At 40.7% G+C, this 20,320-nt stretch overlaps 1 protein-coding gene across 5 annotated transcripts in view; it reads left to right on the top strand.

Annotated features, from left to right (window-relative positions):
- DYNC1I1 (dynein cytoplasmic 1 intermediate chain 1) overlaps nt 1–20,320 on the top strand; it is a 463,207-nt gene that overhangs the window by 45,622 nt on the left and 397,265 nt on the right. For 3 of the 5 annotated variants that reach the window (XM_073582093.1, XM_073582089.1, XM_073582092.1), the window contains exons 4-8: nt 204–318; nt 1,946–2,036; nt 11,634–11,657; nt 17,651–17,710; nt 19,139–19,254. In XM_073582093.1, coding sequence (XP_073438194.1) covers nt 204–318; nt 1,946–2,036; nt 11,634–11,657; nt 17,651–17,710; nt 19,139–19,254 — 406 coding nt within the window. The remainder of the gene's footprint in view (nt 1–203; nt 319–1,945; nt 2,037–11,633; nt 11,658–17,650; nt 17,711–19,138; nt 19,255–20,320) is intronic. The other 2 variants (XM_073582090.1, XM_073582091.1) reach the window with 2 other exon arrangements.

Here is a 20,320-nt window from a genome sequence, read left to right as displayed (position 1 = left end):
CATCATTTGGCTGCTTTTTAGGGTCCATGTTATGGCTGTAGCACACAGAATCCCCCCCATAATTCTAGTGAGCAGAGTTATAATGACTAGAGGGGTCCATGGTTTCCTTCCGTATGACTGCAGCCCTCCTGGCCTTACATGTACCAGGGGCACAGGATGACTTCCATGGGGCAGTGTGTCTGACAATACGTCTTCTTCTATAGACCGAGCAGCAGCAGAAAACAGAACCCATCCATGAAGACACGGACCTGGATCGCAAAAGACGTGAGACGGAGGCTTTACTGCAGAGCATCGGGATCTCTCCGGAGCCTTCCTTAGGTATTCCCTTATACACACCGCTGGCATGTTAGACCCTCGGGGCCATTGGAGACGAAGCCCACCAGGCAGCCTTCTCAGTCATGGTTCCCTTTATGCTGTGTAAGATTCACACCTCCCTCTGCTTAATCTTCTGCCATACAGACTTTCTGATTTCCTTCCATATCGATCAGGCAGAGCGTTCTCAAAACGCTCAGCCTGATCCCAGAGAGGACAATGCAGCTGCACAACTGTACCCCCAGAGCAGCTTTGTCCTCTCCATCCCACTGCTGCAATCATTTCTATGCTCTCCGAACACTGGAACCCCAATGATCAGACAGTACGGCCCAGAAGCTCGGAGGGGGGAGCATTCACTAGACCCCAGATATGAAATATATCCCCCTTCATTGCACCCCAGCAGTAATCCTAAAAGTAAATAAACCCCTTCATTTCCATAGACCCTTGACTGTTTACTGCCCTAGACCACCAGGGATTTTGTCAATAACCCCTTTACCATCCTAGACTACTAGGGATACTGATAATAACCACTTAACTGCCCTGCACCACAAGGGATCCTAACAGTAACCCTTTTTTGGACCTAGACCACCTGGGATCCTTCAATTAACCCTTTACTGCTCTAGTCCACCAGGGATCCTGACATTAATTTACTAGACCTCCAGTAATTCTCGAATTACCACATCACAATTTTAGACTAGCAGGGACCCTGACATTAGCCGGTCTCTGCACTAGACCACCAGAGATTCTTCAATTACCCACCATTCAGTTCTTCAATTTGCTAACTTAAATTATTAAGGATCATGACGTTAACTGCTTCATTATCTTAAACCACCAGGGATGCAGATATTAACTGATTGTTTTCCCCAGATCACAGTGATCTTACAATTAAACCCCTTTACCCTTTTAGTCAACCATGGATCCTCACATTAAACTCCTCACTGCCCTAGACCACCAGGAACCATCACGCTAACTCCTTTGGCCAAACCACCTGAGATCTTAGAATTATCTCATTGTAGCTCTAGACCACCAGGGATCCTGCTACTAATCCCTTTTCTGTCCTAGGCCACCAGGGATCCTGTTAGTAATCCCTTTTCTGTCCTAGACCACCAAGAATTTTTCAAATACCCCTTTGCTACCTTAAATTACTAAGGATGCTGACATTAACCCCTTCATTACCCTAGACCACCAGGGATCCAACAGTTGCCCCTTTACTGTCCTCAACCACAAGGGATCTTAACAGTAACCCCTTTACTGCCCCGGAGATCTTACAATTACCCCTTTACTGCTCTAGACCACCAGGGATTCTGATATTAATTCTTTTTCGTTACTTACTGGACCAACGTCACACAAGTCCCAGTCATTAGGATGTCGGGCGCAGAACTGAAGACTGGTCTGGATGCCAGATCTGGGTGGCGTGAATCAAATTGCTCCTCTCTCGTCATGTCCGTATCCCCTTTCGAAAAAAAAAAATCTCTTTGCTACAGATGTAGCAGAGCTGAATGTGTCATTTAACCAAACTCATGATGACATCAAGAAAGAAAGCTACACAACACACTTAGCTCTGCTACATCTGCATAATAACGTTTAGTGTCATAACCTCAGATACTTATTGTTTTTTTCATTATTATTCCAGTCCCCACCCCAATGTCGCCTTCATCCAAGTCGTTGAGCACACCCAGCGAGGCCGGCAGTCAGGACTCAGTGGACGGCGCGATCATGGGACGGTGAGTTGTGCGTCCTGTACCCGTGCATGAGATTGTAGGGATGTAGTGTATGTGCTGCACTTCGCCAATGTAACAGCCACACGATCCATCACCGTCATGGCGCGCACCACGCTTTTCTCTCACTGCCACCATGATAACGTGCTCACGCTACTCATACTAACCGTCATTACACGTGGCCCCCGTACCCATCATATCCACCTCTATAGGAAACCAGGACTGACGCCCACCGGCGTGTGCAATAGTTACCGGATGGGCCCGGAATCGGAGGACGAATTTGACTTTATATGTTTCCGGACCAATGCAAAACCGGCACCACAAGTGCAAGTCTGGGGCATATCTGTAAATCTGGGGGTGTCCGGACTCAGCAGGGCCAGCGCCAGCACCCGGGCAAGTGCCGGACCCTCTCTGCCTTGTATGGAGATGAGGCTGCTATATACTTTGCTGGTGGCGGCTGTGCGGTACGACCGGCACCCGAGTATACCTGCACCGAATGCTCCATTTTAACCCTTTAGTCGCTGCTGTCAGTTGTGACAGTGGCATTTAATAGGTTGGAAACGGGATGCCGATGGCCTTGTAATGGCATCTAGGTACAGTATCTGCTGAAAGCTTCAGCGTCTGCCATGTTTGTACACCTTTGTAATCCAGCCTTCATAGGTAGTGGTGTTACTAGAGTCCGATGGGCTGCAGTGCTAAATTTGGACCCGGATCCCCACCGGCACATTGATCAGACGTATGGACCCTTGTAGCGCTCTAGAACCTATAAAAACATGTATATTCGCCCCCCCCATGTAAAACTGTTTCCCGTTTTGTCGCTTTCTTGTAATAATGTTCACAGTCCTGGCCCCTTCCAGTAATATTTTCCCCCTCCTGGCTCGTTCGTGAATTAATGTCCCTCATCATGGGACCCTAACTGTAATTATACCCCCTATCCAATAACAATGCCTCCCATCCTTGGACCCTTCTTGGTATAATGTTCCCTATCCTAGCCCTTTCCAGTAATAATGTTCCCCACCTGTCCCCATCCTGAATTGTCTACCGTCTTGGGCCCCTTCCTGTAATAATGCCTCCCCTAGCCTATAACAATGACTCCCATCCTGGGCCCCTTCTTGGTTGTATTCACCATTCTGGCCCTTTTCAGTAATAATGTCTCCCTCCTGGCCCCTTCCTGAATTAATGTCTCTTGTGCCGGGCCCCTTCCTGTAATAATGCCTCCTGTTATGATTAGGTCACTGAGGAGGATAGCCGGGGAATAAGCTAGGCAATCCAAAAACCAGAAAGGTTGGTAACTTAGCGGATTGCAGACCCCTAAACTGACAACACAACCAGAATTAGCCGTGGGACGTACCTACGATGCCCTAGATGCCTCGGCACAGCCAAAGCGTTATCTAAGCCTAAAGCAAGAAAGGGGAAAGCTAAACTGCCCTGGAGTAGAACCCCAAAGGAATAGACAGCCCCCAAACATATATTGCCGGTGAGACAAGATGAGGCACAAACACAGGCAGAAAATAGAGTAAGCAAATGATGGGGCCCAAACTGTCTAGATAGGATAGGACAGGAAAGATACTGTCTGCAATCACACAAAAAACCCTAAGAAAAATCCAACACGTCTGATATGCAAAAATACTGAGGCCACACGACCTCTCCCCCACTAGATCAGAATTCTGGTGTGAACTGGAAGCAAAATAAAAGATACTGACATAACAGGGGATTAGCAATACTGAAAAGATTGACATGAGCTGTGGCATATGGAACAGAGTCCAGCACAGGTCCCAGCAGGGAATAAGGCTGAACTCACACCAGCAAAGCAGAAATCAGAGAAAGGCAAAAAACTGGATCAAATGCAAAAAGATTCCAGCAAACAAATAACTTATCTGAACAATGCAGGACCAAGCAGGGGGGCAAACGGACTTCAAAAATGCACAGGAAGAAAACCAAATCACCAGCAACAACTGAGAGAAAACTGCTCACTTAAATCTTCCCAGTGTGTAACACCTGACCTCCAATCATCCACTTCAGGTGGTTGACTTCTGTCAATCCGACCAGCTCCATCACCCACAGCAACCACCAGAGGGAGCCCAAACTCAGAAGTCAGGTCACAAGTGTTCACAACAGCCTCCCCTAGCCTATAACAATGTGTCCCATCCTGGGCCCCTTGTTGGTATACAGTAATGTTCCCCATCCTGGCCCTTTCCAGCAATAATGTCCCCCTCCTGAATTTATCTATCTCATTGTGAGCCCCTTCCTGAAATAATGCCCCCTCTAGACTTTAACAATGTCCCTCATCCTGGGCACCATCCTGGTATAAAGTCCTCCATCTTGGGCCCCTTTCTGGTATAGTGCCCCCTTCCTGGCCTCTTTCAGTAATAATATATATTTTTTTAATTTCACCTATACAGCTTTAAAACAGTGTTTACAAACTTAATAAAAAAGAGTTTGTTTCTAGCAGCGCTGCTCTGAAGGATGCCCATTATACAATAAAAAAAAACTTGGATTGTTTGCAAAGAACCAAAATATGCGCAATTTTTATTTTTCCCTTGATCATTACGATGAGCGACGTCCTCTAAATGTATCAACTTCTAATCCGCTCTATCAAATCAAAGTGTTAATAGATTATTATTATGAGATTACCGCCTACAAAATTGTGCTATAAACAAGGCAGGAGCGCTCCGTCATTACGCCGCCCGGAGACAATGGCGCGGATGATGAGGCAACTTTATGGTAACAATGGAGGCAGACTACAGCAGAACAATGCCGCCATTCACAGCGACGGCAAGCAGCACTGACGTTCAGCCTCTCACAAGAAGAATGGCAGAGAACGGTCACTAACGTAGGTGATTTCATGATAAATACCAGGCGCGTCACTTTTATAGGTGCAAGATTATCAAACATTCTGGATTATTCGACCCTATAAAAATGTCCGCATGGAAAGAAAATGATCAGAAAGATTCCCAGAATTCTGGCTTTCTGGTCTCCGCTATGTGGCGCAGATATAGACAGTTCCCACTGATTAATACAGGCTGTATACATCAATATGCTGATAGCTCCCCCTAGTGTTGGAAGCAGAAAAACCTGAATTCTATTTAGCAATCATAAAAGTCAATATAAACCCATTCACAAGCCTTGCCAAATGACTGAAGACAAAAGCCAAATCAGAATCTCAATTTGCATATTTAATTTCCCAGAGGAGCATTGTATGGCCTACAAGTCTCCTTACACTGGCATGCCAAGCTTGCTCTCCACCCTCCACAAGAAGAAACCTTACCCCTTAGATCCCAGTCAAAAGCCTCTCACCTAGATCTCATACTTACCACTAAGGAGGGGCAATACCCTGAAACACCGTCCCTACAAATTGAAAGTCTGGTTTGGCTTTTATCCTAAGTCATGTGGCAAAGATCAATAAAGGATTTATATTAACTTTTAGGATTGTTATTTCCAATAGGTGACACTAGATATCAAGTTCTCTTCCTCTCTAAAGAAGGAATTTGCATATTTAACTTCCCAGAGGAGCATTGTATGTCTTATAAGCCTCCTCACACTGACATGCCAAGCCTATCACTCTGCACAAGGCGAGATATTACTTCTTAGATAGTGTAAAATAATACACTGTACAGTGCAAGTCAATGTATACACCGCCTTACAGTGCCAAAATAATACAAGCATGCATTGCTCAAATAATACTGCAATGTAGTGCAGAAATAAAACAAAAAAACAGTGTGAAAATATTACCACCATACCATCTTAAAATGATACCACCATGCAGTGCTTAAATAACACCAACAAACAGCCCAACATGCAGTAATTAAATAATATCATCCAGTCTTTCCACCATACAGTCATCAAATAATAGAATCATAGAATCATAGAGTTGGAAGGGACCTCCTGGGCCATCTGGTCCAACCCCCTGCTCAAAGCAGGATTCGCTAAATCATCCCAGTCAGATGTCTGTCCAGTCTCTGTTTGAAGACTTCCATTGAAGGAGAACTCACCACTTCTCGTGGCAGCCTGTTCCACTCATTGATCACTCTAACTGTCAAAAAGTTTTTTTTTAATATCTAATCTGTGTCTCCTCCCATTCAGTTTCATCCCATTGCTTCTAGTCTTTCCTTGTGCAAATGAGAATAAAGTTGATCCTTCTACAATGTGACAGCCCTTTAGATATTTGTAGACAGCTATTAAGTCTCCTCTCAGTCTTCTCTTTTGCAAACTAAACATTCCCAAATCCTGCAACCTTTCCTCATAAGACAGGGTTTGCAGACCGGTCACCATTCTGGTCGCTCTTTTCTGAACTTGCTCCAGTTTGTTGATGTCTTTTTTAAAATGTGGTGCCCAAAACTGGACACAATATTCCAGATGATGTCTGACCAAAGAGGAGTAGAGGGAAATAATGACTTCACGTGATATAGACTGTATGCTTCTGTTAATACATCCTAGAATTGCATTTGCCTTTTTTGCTGCTGCATCACACTGTTGACTCATATTCAGTCTGTGATCTATTAGTATACCCAAGTCTTTTTCACATGTGCTGTCACTTAGCCCTATTCCTCCCATTCTATATATGCTTTTTTCATTTTTATTGCCCAGATGTAGTACTTTGCATTTCTCCCTGTTAAAAACCATTCTGTTAGTTGCTGCCCACTTCTCCAGTTTATTTAAATCTTTTTGAATCCTCTCTCTTCTCTAGTATTAGCTATCCCTCCTAGCTTTGTGTCATCAGCAAATTTAATCAGTTTACCCTCAATTCCTTCATCTAAATCGTTGATAAAGATGTTGAACAATACAGGGCCCAGGACAGAGCCCTGTGGTACCCCACTTGAGACATTCTTCCAACTGGATGTGCAGCCATTTACGACCACTCTTTGGGTCCGATCACTAAGCCAGTTATGAATCCACCTAACAGTTGCCTTGTACATTCCATACTTAGTCATTTTTTCAATAAGGATTGTATGAGAGACTTTGTCAAATGCTTTGCTGAAGTCAAGATATACTATATCTACAGCACTTCCTTGATCCACCCAATCAGTGATACCATCATAGAAGGAAATTAAGTTAGTCTGACATGACTTATTAGTTACAAACCCATGCTGACTCTGTTTAATCACTTCATTCTTATCCAGGTATTGACATACATGTTGTTTAATAATTTGTTCAAAGATCTTTCCTGGTATAGAAGTCAGACTCACCGGCCTATAGTTGCCTGGGTCCACCTTCTTCCCCTTTTTGAAGATAGGAACAACATTTGCTCTTCTCCAGTCTTCTGGCACTTCTCCTGTTCTCCAAGAATTTTCAAAGATTATGGAGAGGGGTTCAAAAATTTCTTCTGCTATCTCCTTCAGTACTCTGGGGTGTAATTTATCTGGACCTGGAGACTTGAATTCATTTAGGTTAGCTAAGTGTTTCCTCACTATCTTTCTGTTTATAGATATCCTGGATTCTTCTATTTCCTTAATAGGACAGTGAATAACAGTTGATGTTACATTTCCTTTCTGAGAGAAAACAGATGCAAAATAGGAATTTAAAAGTTCAGCCTTCTCAACATCCTGTCTTACCATTTCATCATTTTCATCCTGTAAAAATCCTATAGCATCTTTGACTTTTCTTTTACTTTTGACATATCCCCAAAATCCTTTATTATTGCTTTTGACATCTCTTGCAAGCCTCAATTCATTTTCAGCTTTAGCTAATCTGATTTGTGCCCTGCATGTTCTGCAGACAGCATTATATTCTTCTTTAGATATGCCTCCCTCTTTCCATTTTATAAACATTTTTTTCTTCCTTTTTAGCATGTGCTTAAGTTCTGTGTTCATCCATCCTGGTCTCCTTAAATGCTTCCTATTCTTCCCTCTTTTCGGAATTGTTAACAACTGTGCTTTTTAGAATTTCATTTTTCAAGATTTCCCATTCTTCCTGGACATTTTTGTCTTTAAGGATATCCAGCCATTGGATCCCTCCAATTCTCTTTCTGAATCCCTTAAAATCTGCCTTTCTGAAATCTAACCTTGACGTCTGAGTCTTCACAGGTCTTCCTCCTCTAGTTATCCAAAATTCCAAAATAGCATGGTCGCTACCTCCTAGGGTCCCAGCCACTTTTACCTCCTCAACCATTTCCTCCCTGTTTATAAGGATTAGATCCAAGGTAGCAGTTCCCCTTGTTTTCTCCCCTACCTTTTGGAAGATAAAGTTGTCAGCAAGAGAGGATAAGAATTTCCTTGACCTGTTAGTTTTGCCTGAGAGAGATTCCCAACAAATGTCTGGATAGTTGAAATCTCCCATGACAACTATGTCATATTTTTTGGAGAACTTGGCCATTTGATGCATAAAGAGTTCATCCATATCTTCAGCTTGCACAGGCGGCCTGTAGTAAATGCCTACAATGGTGTCCTTTCCATTGTTCTGTCCTTGTATTCTTACCCAAACAGTTTCCACAGAACTCCCAGTCTCTGAAGCTTCAATCTCTGTGCAGATATACGCGTTTCTAACATACAATGCGACACCTCCTCCTCGTTTATCAAGTCTGTTTCTTGCAAATAAGTTGTATCCTTCTAGTCTTGAATTCCAATCATGTGTATCGTCCCACCAAGTTTCAGTGATTCCAATGACGTCATATTTCTTTTCCTGTGTTAGTAGTTCCAATTCTCCTTGTTTGTTGCCCATGCTTTGTGCATTAGTATAGAAACATTTTAGTTTGTGATTGGTTTCTCTTTCTCCAATATTTTTATTAATTAGATTCTTTTGTCTTTGTTCTTCCTTTCCACTTCTAATAGCAGAGTTCTCAATAGCATTTGTCAGGTGTATGGCTTTTTCTGGTCTTTTGCTTCCCTTCCCACGTTGTTCTAGTTTAAAGCTCTCCTTACAAGTGTAGCAAGGCGACTTCCGAATACATGCTTTCCAGTCTTCGTAAGGTGCACCCCATCTCTAGCAAGTAGTCCATCGTATAAGTAGTTCACTCCGTGATCCAGAAATCCAAATCGTTGCTGACGGCACCATCGACGTAGCCAGTTGTTCACCTGCAGAATCTTATTCCACCTCCTTGTTCCATGGCCATCCACTGGGAGGATGGAAGAGAAGACCACCTGCGCTCCCAGTTCTTTCACTTTCTTGCCTAAGTCTTCAAAGTCTCTGCAGATGGTTTCCAGGTCGTTTCTTGTGGTGTCATTTGTCCCCACATGTAGTAGCAGGAATGGGTAGTCATCTGTAGGTCTGAAGAGTCCTGATATCCTGTCAGACACATCTTTAATTTTTGCACCTGGAAGACAGCACATTTCTCTTGAAGTTATATCCGGTCTGCAGATTGCGGCCTCTGTTCCTCTCAGCAGGGAATCCCCCATGACCACCACTCTCCGTTTCTTCTTCACAACATTTTTCTTTCTCCATCCAGGAGGACTCTGAAGGCGTACAAGGTTGCTGTTTGTTGGCAAAGTCTTATCCTGATGTATTTCTTCATCGTTTTCCTGCGTGAGAGCCTGGTACTGGTTCCTGAGCAGTATGGGTGCTGACTGCCTCCTGATCCTCCTGCTTCTCTGGGTCACATGTCTCCAATCCTCTGTTTCTTCAGGTGCACTTCGAATTTCTTCTCTTTCTGTAACATGAAGAGATAATTCTGCTCTGTCCAAGAACTCTTCACCTTCCTTAATGATCTTCAACGTAGCTAACCTCTCTTCGAGATTTTGCAACTTTTCCTCCAACAGGGACACAAGCTTGCATTTGTGGCATGTGAAGTTTGGCTTTTCCACTGGTAAATCTGTGAACATGTAGCAAGAAATGCAGCTCACCAAATGGCTCCTGGCCTCTTCCATATTGAGATTTCTTAAAAACGATGAAAGACGAGCCAAAATCGGCGCGCGGTTTTTCCGATTTCCTCTTTTCAGCTGCAACGGCCAAAACCCAGTGATCGTTGAGCTCGCGGAGACTCTTCACTTATCCCAGAAGGCACTGGGAATATGCAAATGATCTCCTCAAGACTCTTCCCCTGGTTTTCCGATTTCCTCTTTTCAGCTGCAACGGCCAAAACCCAGTGATCGTTGAGCTCGCGGAGACTCTTCACTTATCCCAGAAGGCACTGGGAATATGCAAATGATCTCCTCAAGACTCTTCCCCTGGTTTTCCGATTTCCTCTTTTCAGCTGCAACGGCCAAAACCCAGTGATCGTTGAGCTCGCGGAGACTCTTCACTTATCCCAGAAGGCACTGGGAATATGCAAATGATCTCCTCAAGACTCTTCCCCTGGTTTAACACCATACGATGCTCAAATAATAGCAACATATAGTCTCCAAATAATACCTCCATAAATTCTTGAAATCATACCACCATGCAGTGCCCAAATAATACCACAATACAATGCTCAAATATTACCAATATACAGACTTAAAAAACCCATCAGATAGTTCTAAAATAAAAGTGCCATACAGTGCTCAAATAAACATATCGTCGTGAAGTATTACCATCATACAATACTAATATAATACCGCCATACACATAGTGCATAAATATCAACATATTGTTGTACAGTAATACCAACATACAGTGCTAAAATAATACCGCCATACAGTGCTCAAATACTAGTAATGTTTAGTCTTAAAATAATACCATCATACAGTGCTCAAATAATGGCAGCATACAGTTGTAAAGCATTACCATCATGCAATGCTAATATAATACCGCCATACGTACATGGGACAAATAATATCAACATATAGTCATAAAGTATTACCATCATACAAGTAATATCAATGTTTACCCTTAAAAAAATACATCCATAAATTCTTAAAATCATGCCACCATGCAGTGCTAAAATAATACCACAATACAATCCTCAAATGTTACCAACATACATACAAAATAATACCATCATACAGTGCTAAAAATAATACTGCCACACAGTGCTCAAATAATAGAAACGTTTAGTCTTACAATAAAACCATCATACAGTGCTAAAATACTGCCATACAGTGCTCAAATAATAGCAACGTTTAGTCATAAAATAATGTCATCATACAGTGCTGAAATACCGCCATATAGTGCTCAAATAATAGCAACGTTTAGTCGTAAAATAATACCATCATACAGTGCTAAAATACCGCCATACAGTGCTCAAATAATAGCAACGCTTAGCCATAAAATAATACCATCATACGGTGCTAAAATAATGTCAGCATATAGTGCTAAAGTAATACTGCCACACAGTGCTCAAAGACGAAATAACTGCTCCACAGAGAAATTAATGAAATTACAGTGCTATAAAATATGTGAATAAACCACTATACTACACAACTAAAGGATGACAGGTGATAGATGCACGATCAGAGGCATCTGACTGATCGGATCCCCACCAATCCTGACAGCAGGGGTCCAGTGTTTCCGTGTGGGTGGAGCGGTGGTCCCTCGTATGTCTATGGGAGCCGTGGTCACACATACATTACCGCACCATAGACCCATAGAAGTGAATAGAGCTGTGTTCATGCGTGCACACTACCGCTGCACTCCCACGGACCCCCTACTGCTAGGATCTGTGGGGGTCCCAATGGTTTACAAATAATAAACATGTTTGATTACAGTCATTTAATGGATAAAAAAAACCCATGTTTTATTTCCTATCCCCAGGAATATTCCGAGCGGCCTCGTGGGGTAAGAAAGTGTCTCTGTGTCGTGTAATCGGTGGCGAAGTTTTGTGTAACTCGGCTCATAAACTCACAAAAACGCTTCAGAGAAATTCTATGCGAACGTTTGAGTCATTTTGGAATGAGAATGGATGACTGATTTTCAGTTACACAATTTCTTCTCCGCTCTCATCCAAAAGCTAAACCCTAGAGGTTGTACTTGTATCCTCTCTATTTCTAAGGACAAGCAGCAGAATTATGAAAGCAGCTCCGGAGCTGACAACTTGCCCAAAGTCACAGGCGCCAAAACAAAAAATCTAAATATTTGTCAGGTTACTCAGCTCATTATGTAGATTTCAACTGTGGAATATTATCGAAGGTGAAATAACTATTTCCACCTTGTATCTTTGTGTCCCTTTAGGTCATAAATTCTGCACTGGTCCATATTTTACAATATATGCATATATCACTCAGAACATTGTTTAATCTTTTACAGAGCTTATACTTATATATACAAATAACATTTTGTCCACTTGCAGTCTCCACCAGGGGGAGCTAAGGAGCTTACTGCATACTGTGCAATTATTGAGTGTCCTCTATAATCAGTATGGAGTGAGCTCCCCCTAGTGGCGTCTCATGATACACAGAGGGCTACAGTATGTTTTATATCTTTGCCTAGGCAGAGGATTTGGAGCTCTGTATCAGAAGTACAAAGCCCTGGCTTCTATAACAATATTTTATAAAATTAATAAGCACAACATTTTGGACCTATTTAAAAAAAACAAAAAACAAAAAAAAATAAAAATTCAAAATGGGTTTAAAAGTCCCAATCACGCCAGCATACGGCATTATTTTTCTGTTGACGTTCCACCTTTACAGCTGCCCTCACTGACTCATTTCATAGGGGTACACTGCCCAAAGGGGTATTGCCCATAAGGCACAATAATGAAGAAATCATCATTTTATGATGTTTTAGAAATGCACACCTGTGTCTCCTGTTTTACTTATGATTACAGAAGCTCCACATATACAGTCATGGCCAAAATTGTTCCAAAAAAAATCAAATATTTCTCCCCAAAAATTAATGTAATTACACATGTTTTGTTATACAATTTACTTTGTGTGTATTGGAAGAACACAACAAAAAGAGGAAAAAAGGCAAATTGGACCTAATTTCACACAAAACCCTCAAAATGGGCAGCAGAAAATTGTTGGTACCCTCAACTTAATATTTGCTTGCACACCCTTTGGAATAAATAGCTGCCATTAATGGGTTCCTATAACCATCCACAAGCTTCTTACATCTCTCAGCTGGAATGTTGGACCACTCTTCTTTCGCAAACTGATCCAGGTCTCTCATATTGGAAGGAGCATCCTACCAACAACAATTTCAAGATCTCTCCTCAGGGGTTCAATGTGATTTCGATCCAGAATTTGTTTCCATTCATTTCTGGGTTCTTTTTAAAGTATGTTTGAAGTCATTGTCCTGCTGCAAGACCCATAACCTAGGACGCATACCCAGCGTTCTGATACTGGGGACTATATTGCGCCTCAAAATCCTTTGGTAATCTTCAGATTTCATGATGCCTTGCACACAGTGGCAGTCAGCAAAACAACACCAGAACATCTTTGAACCTCCACCATATTTGACTGTAGGTGCTGAGTTCTCTTCTTTGTAGGCCTCATTCTGTTTTTGGTAAACAGTAGAATGATATGCTTTACCTAAAAGCTCTATCTTGTTCTCGTCTGTCCACAAGACACTTTCCCAGAAGGATTTTGGCTTACTCATGTACATTTTGGCAAACTGCACTCTAGCTTTTTCATGTCTCTCTTTCAGCAGTGGGGGCCTCCTGGTTCTCCTGCTATAGTGTTTCATTTCATTCGAATGTCATCAGATAGTTTGAGCTGACACTGATACACCCTAAGCCTGCAGGACAGTTTAAATTTCTTTGGAACTTGCTAGGGGCTGCTTTCACACAATCCAGACTATCCTGCGTTGCAACCTTTCATCAAATTTTCTCTGTCATCTACATCCAGGGAGATTAGCTACAGTGTCATGGGTTGTAAATTCTTATTTTATTGTCCACGGTGTGCAATATAATTATCAAGATCTCTGGAGATGGACTTGTAACCTTGAGATTGCTGATATTTTTCAACAATTTTGGTTCTCAATTCCTCAGATAGTTCTCTACTTCTCTTTCTGTACTCTATGCTTAATGTACTGTCACACTTAGCGATGCACCAGCGATCCCGACCAGCGATATGACGCGGTCAGGATCGGTGGTGCATCGCTAAGTGGTCGCTAGTGAGCTGCCACACAGGCAGATCTCACCAGCGACATAGCAGGGGTCGGAGGTCGCTACTTACCTGTCAGACGAGGCGATCCTGAGGTCCTACCACCCGCGTTCACGCGTCGCTCGTCGGCGCCACAGGAAGCCCAGCAGGAAACTGATGACGAGAAATGGTCCAGGACGTTCTCGCGCGATCAGCGATAACCAGCGGGGGAGCGGTCGGAGGTAAGTATCAGACATAGCAATATCGCTAGCAATGTCGCTATAACGTCACAAAAACCTGTGACGTTATAGCGATAGTGGTAGCGATATCGCTTTGTGTGACAGGCCCTTTAGTGCGGCACACACAGACACACAATGCAAAGATTGAGTAAACGTCTCCCCTTTTTATCTGGTTTCAGGTGTGATTTACATATTGCCCACACCTGTTACTTGCCACAGATGAGTTGGAACAAGCATCACACGCTTGAAACAAAGTTGCTTACCAATAGTTTTGGAAAAGTGCCAACAATTTTGTCCAGCCCATTTTAGGGGTTTTGTGTGAAATGATGTCCAATTTGCAATTTTTTCTCTTTTTTGTGTTGATCCAAAACACAGAATGGAACCAAACATGGGTATAACAAAACGTGTAATTGCAATAATTTTCTGGGAGAAAAACTTCATTTTCTGGAACAATTTCAAGGGTGCCAACACTTTTGGCCATGACTGTACATTTTTTATTTGGATCCTGCAAATGCTCATGCTATATATGAAATCACATTATATGTTTTATACTTTTATACCGTTTTTTTTGTTCTGCTGTACCCCTGTTATAGGACTTGCCGTAATATTTGTGGCATTTAATGTGCTTGCATGATATTATTAATACAAACATCTGATAGTACTGAATTCTGTTATTTGTATATTTATATTCGCTTATATATATTTTCTGCTCTTAAAAAAAGTTTGTTTGTGTACAAGAATATGACTGCTATAATACTGCCCCCATGTACAAGACTATAACTACTATAATACTGCCCCTATATACAAGAATATAACTACTATAATACTGCCCCTATGTACAAGAATATAACTACTATAATACTGCCTCTACATACAAGAATATAACTACTATAATACTGCCCCTATGTACAAGAATATAACTACTATAATACTGCCTCCTATGTACAAGAATATAACTACTATAATACTGCCCCTATGTACAAGAATATAACTACTATAATACTGCCTCCTATGTACAAGAATATAACTACTATAATACTGCCCCTATGTACAAGAATATAACTACTATAATACTGCCCCTATGTACAAGAATATAACTACTATAATACTGCTCCTATGTACAAGAATATAACTACTATAATACTGCAACTATGTACAAGAATATAACTACTATAATACTGCCCCCTATGTACAAGAATATAACTACTATAATACTGCCCCTATATACAAGAATATAACTACTATAATACTGCCCCATGTACAAGAATATAACTACTCTAATACTGCCCCCTATGTATAAGAATATAACTACTATACTACTGGCCCTATGTACAAGAATATAACTACTATAATACTGCCCCTATGTACAAGAATATAACTACTATAATACTGCCCCCTATGTACAAGAATATTACTACTATAATACTGCCCCTATAAACAAGAATATAACTACTATAATACTGCCCCTATGTACAAGAATATAGCTACTATAATACTGCCCCTATGTACAAGAATATAACTACTATAATGCTGCTCCTATGTACAAGAATATAACTACTATAATACTGCTCCTGCTCCTATGTATAAGAATATAACTACTATAATACTGACCCTATGTACAAGAATATAACTACTATAATACTGCCCCATATGTACAAGAATATAACTACTATAATACTGCAACCTGTGTACAAGAATATAACTACTATAATACTGCTCCTGCTCCTATGTATAAGAATATAACTACTATAATACTGCCCCTATGTACAAGAATATAACTACTATAATACTGCCCCCTGTGTACAAGAATATAACTACTATAATACTGCAACATGTGTATAAGAATATAACTACTATAATACTGCCCCCTATGTACAAGAATATAACTACAATAATACTGCCCCTATGTACAAGAATATAACTACTATAATACTGCTCCCTATGTACAAGAATATAACTACTCTAATACTGCCCCCTATGTATAAGAATATAACTACTATAATACTGGCCCTATGTACAAGAATATAACTACTATAATACTGCCCCTATGTACAAGAATATAGCTACTATAATACTGCCCCTATGTACAAGAATATAACTACTATAATGCTGCTCCTATGTACAAGAATATAACTACTATAATACTGCTCCTGCTCCTATGTATAAGAATATAACTACTATAATACTGCCCCATATGTACAAGAATATAACTACTATAATACTGCAACCTGTGTACAAGAATATAACTACTATAATACTGCTCCTGCTCCTATGTATAAGAATATAACTACTATAATACTGCCCCCTATGTACAAGAATATAACTACTATAATACTGCCCCTATGTACAAGAATATAACTACTATAATACTGCCCCCTGTGTACAAGAATATAACTACTATAATACTGCAACCTGTGTACAAGAATATAACTACTATAATACTGCCCCCTATGTACAAGAATATAGCTACTATAATACTGCCCCCTATGTACAGGAATATAACTACTATAATAGTGCCCCTATGTACAAGAATATAACTACTATAATACTGCCCCTATGTACAAGAATATAACTACTATAATACTGCCCCCTATGTACAGGAATATAACTACTATAATACTGCCCCCTATGTACAGGAATATAACTACTATAATACTGCCCCTATGTACAAGAATATAACTACTATAATACTGCCCCCTGTGTACAAGAATATAACTACTATAATACTGCAACCTGTGTACAAGAATATAACTACTATAATACTGCCCCCTATGTACAAGAATATAGCTACTATAATACTGCCCCCTATGTACAGGAATATAACTACTATAATAGTGCCCCTATGTACAAGAATATAACTACTATAATACTGCCCCTATGTACAAGAATATAACTACTATAATACTGCCCCCTATGTACAGGAATATAACTACTATAATACTGCCCCTATGTACAAGAATATAACTACTATAATACTGCCCCTATGTACAAGAATATAACTACTATAATACTGCTCCTATGTACAAGAATATAACTACTATAATACCGCCCCTATGTACAAGAATATAACTACTATGATACTGCCCCTATGTACAAGAATATAACTACTATAATACTGCCCCTATGTACAAGAATATAACTACTATAATACTGCCCCTATGTACAAGAATATAACTACTATAATACCGCCCCTATGTACAAGAATATAACTACTATGATACTGCCCCTATGTACAAGAATATAACTACTATAATACTGCTCCTATGCACAAGAATATAACTACTATTATACTGCCCAGTATGGGCTTGAATGAATTTGCTCCTTGCATGAAGCACTGTCGGTTTTTGTTTTCTCCTGGATGATGCATGGCATTACTGCATGTCTTTGCCTTTCTTCCATCACATGACCAGCATTTGCATCCTGCTATCTCGATCTGTTGATTAATTTGTATTATAGTATTTGTGTTTTGTTTTATTTTTACATTCATCTACTTTTTGGACATGTACAGGACCCTCCAATGGGACACTGACCCTTCTGTATTGCAGCTCCATTCAGAGTCTGAACTCGGGTACGTTTTCAGCTTTTATTGTAGAGATGCAATAAATGATGTGATAATATGTCCTCTGGGGGGTGGACGGAGTAATGCCGTAAATGGTTTTAATTGAAGCGCCAACTTTGATTTCACCTAGTATCTTTGTTGTGTATCTCCACTGCCTGTGATGTTTTTACTTAATTTTGACCAACTTGTGCACTGTAGATTAAAATTGTAGCCCAGAAACAATCAATAAGCTGCTGTTGACGGATCCATTATTTTAAAATCATAGCTTTATTACAACTCTTATCCGATTCTTCAGTGAGCTGACAATCTATCTTATTGTGACTGATATGGATGATACCTGTTTTCCAAAGTGATTGATGAGCTCAGGAAGTGGATGGTGGGGGGGGAGAAGTGGCTCATAAGAGAAGACAGAAGCAGATTTCTCTGCTAAGAGATAAAACAAAAGACTTGATGCATTGATTGTATTTTATATTAAGCCATTTTTCTTTTTTTTTTTTTGACTTGCGGTATGGGTTGACATTTTTGTCACCAAATTCTTCGAAATGACGCAGTTCTTAAATTTTGCAAAAATATAAAAAAAATTGTCCTTAATTTTGTCTTTACCTTTTATTGCGTCTTTTTAGCTCAATATGTCCACACGTAGCAAAATTTTCACAAAAATTACAGGTAGACATAAAACCACTCCAAGAGGAAAACCGTATTACATTTGCGCAAGAACTTTGCAATTCTTTTTTAAGAAGTCACAATTGAGGAACTAGCCGAAACCATCTGGATAGAGAGCATGTTATTCTGGGCGGATTGCTATTTAGTATTGTGGTGAAACATTTATTAGAACTTGTAATTAATTGAGCTAAATTCCTGCTTGCTCTGGGCTTCAGGAGTCAAATGGGTGGTCTAAGGCTGTCAATCATTCGTTAACACCTCCCACTGGACTCCTAGAACCAGAGCGAGCAGGAATTGAAGTTAATACCGTAGAGATTATACTGAATATTTCCCCATATAATTATATATCATTCTTCTCAGCTCCTCCTGTTCTATAACATGCTGCTTACAGGTAGAGCAAATTTTGCTCCCGACGGGATTTAGTTAGGAATCTTCCTGGCAATTCTCACCAACTGGTTCATTGGCACAAAGTGTAAAAAATGCATAGTAAAGAACTGACAGTTCCTTAATGGATTTTTACACCCAGATGACCAATGGACTCTTGCCCAGAATAAATGAAAGAGGCTTCCGGGTGGTTTCTTCCATAGGTAACGTCTTTGCTGCTTCTGTAGTTACTGACCAATTTTTAATACTATCCCAGGAAACTTTAGTAAAAGTTGGTGGATTTATCATCTCATAGACTTCGATATCTCACCAACCCCATATCCATCCCATGCCTCGTTCCATTAAATATAATGATTGCATACAATTATTATATTGTTTTCTTCTTCACAGACGAAGAATGATAAAACTCGGAGTTTCTAAGGTGACACAGGTGGATTTCTTGCCTCGTGAAGTTGTGTCCTACTGCAAGGAGACACAGACACCGGTGAACACGCTCCAAGCTGAAGGTGACTTTACTGACTGTCATTTTATTATGAAGTCTGATCACATATTTCTCTTACAATGGTAATATATTGTTCAGGAAAGTACAACACAAGTATGTGATATCAATTTACAACATATTGATATAACACTGGGAGGATAGACAGTAGAGATGTCAGAGAATATAAGGTAGATACAATGGAGTTATATCCAATAGAGACGATGGGAGAATAGATAGGAAAGACACTGGGAGGATAGACAGTAGAGATACTGGGAGGATAGACAGTAGAGACACCGAGAGGATAGACAGTAGGGACACTGGGAGGATAGACAGTAGGGACACTGGGAGGATAGACAGTAAGGACACTGGGAGGATAGACAGTAGAGACACCGGGAGGATAGACAGTAGAGATGTCAGAGAATATAAGGTAGATACAATGGAGTTATATACAATAGGGACGATGGGAGAATAGATAGGAAAGACACTGGGAGGATAGACAGAAGAGATACTGGGAGGATAGACAGTAGAGACACCGAGAGGATAGACAGTAGAGTCACTGGGAGGATAGACAGTAGAGATAATGGGAGGATAGACAGTAAGGACACTAGGGGGATAGACAGTAGAGAAACTGGGAGGATAGACAGTAGAGACACCGGGAGGATAGACAGTAGAGACACTGGGAGGATAGACAGTAGAGATACTGGGAGGATAGACAGTAGAGATGTCGGAGAATATAAGGTATACAATGGAGTTATATACAATAGAGACAATGGGAGAATAGATAGGAAAGACTCTGGGAGGATAGACAGTAGAGATACTGGGAGGATAGACAGTAGAGATACTGGGAGGATAGACAGTAGAGATACTGGGAGGATAGACAGTAGAGATACTGGGAGGATAGACAGTAGAGATACTGGGAGGATAGACAGTAGGGACACTGGGAGGATAGACAGTAAGGACACTGGGAGGATAGACAGTAGAGACACCGGGAGGATAGACAGTAGAGATGTCAGAGAATATAAGGTAGATACAATGGAGTTATATACAATAGGGACGATGGGAGAATAGATAGGAAAGACACTGGGAGGATA

This window comes from Dendrobates tinctorius, unplaced genomic scaffold (assembly GCF_039654945.1).
Source record: "Dendrobates tinctorius isolate UK_male_01 unplaced genomic scaffold, ASM3965494v1 ptg000070l, whole genome shotgun sequence".
Classification (NCBI taxonomy): Eukaryota; Metazoa; Chordata; class Amphibia; order Anura; family Dendrobatidae; genus Dendrobates; species Dendrobates tinctorius.
Note: the sequence above shows the minus strand (reverse complement) of the source record. Positions and strands in the feature narration are given on the sequence as shown.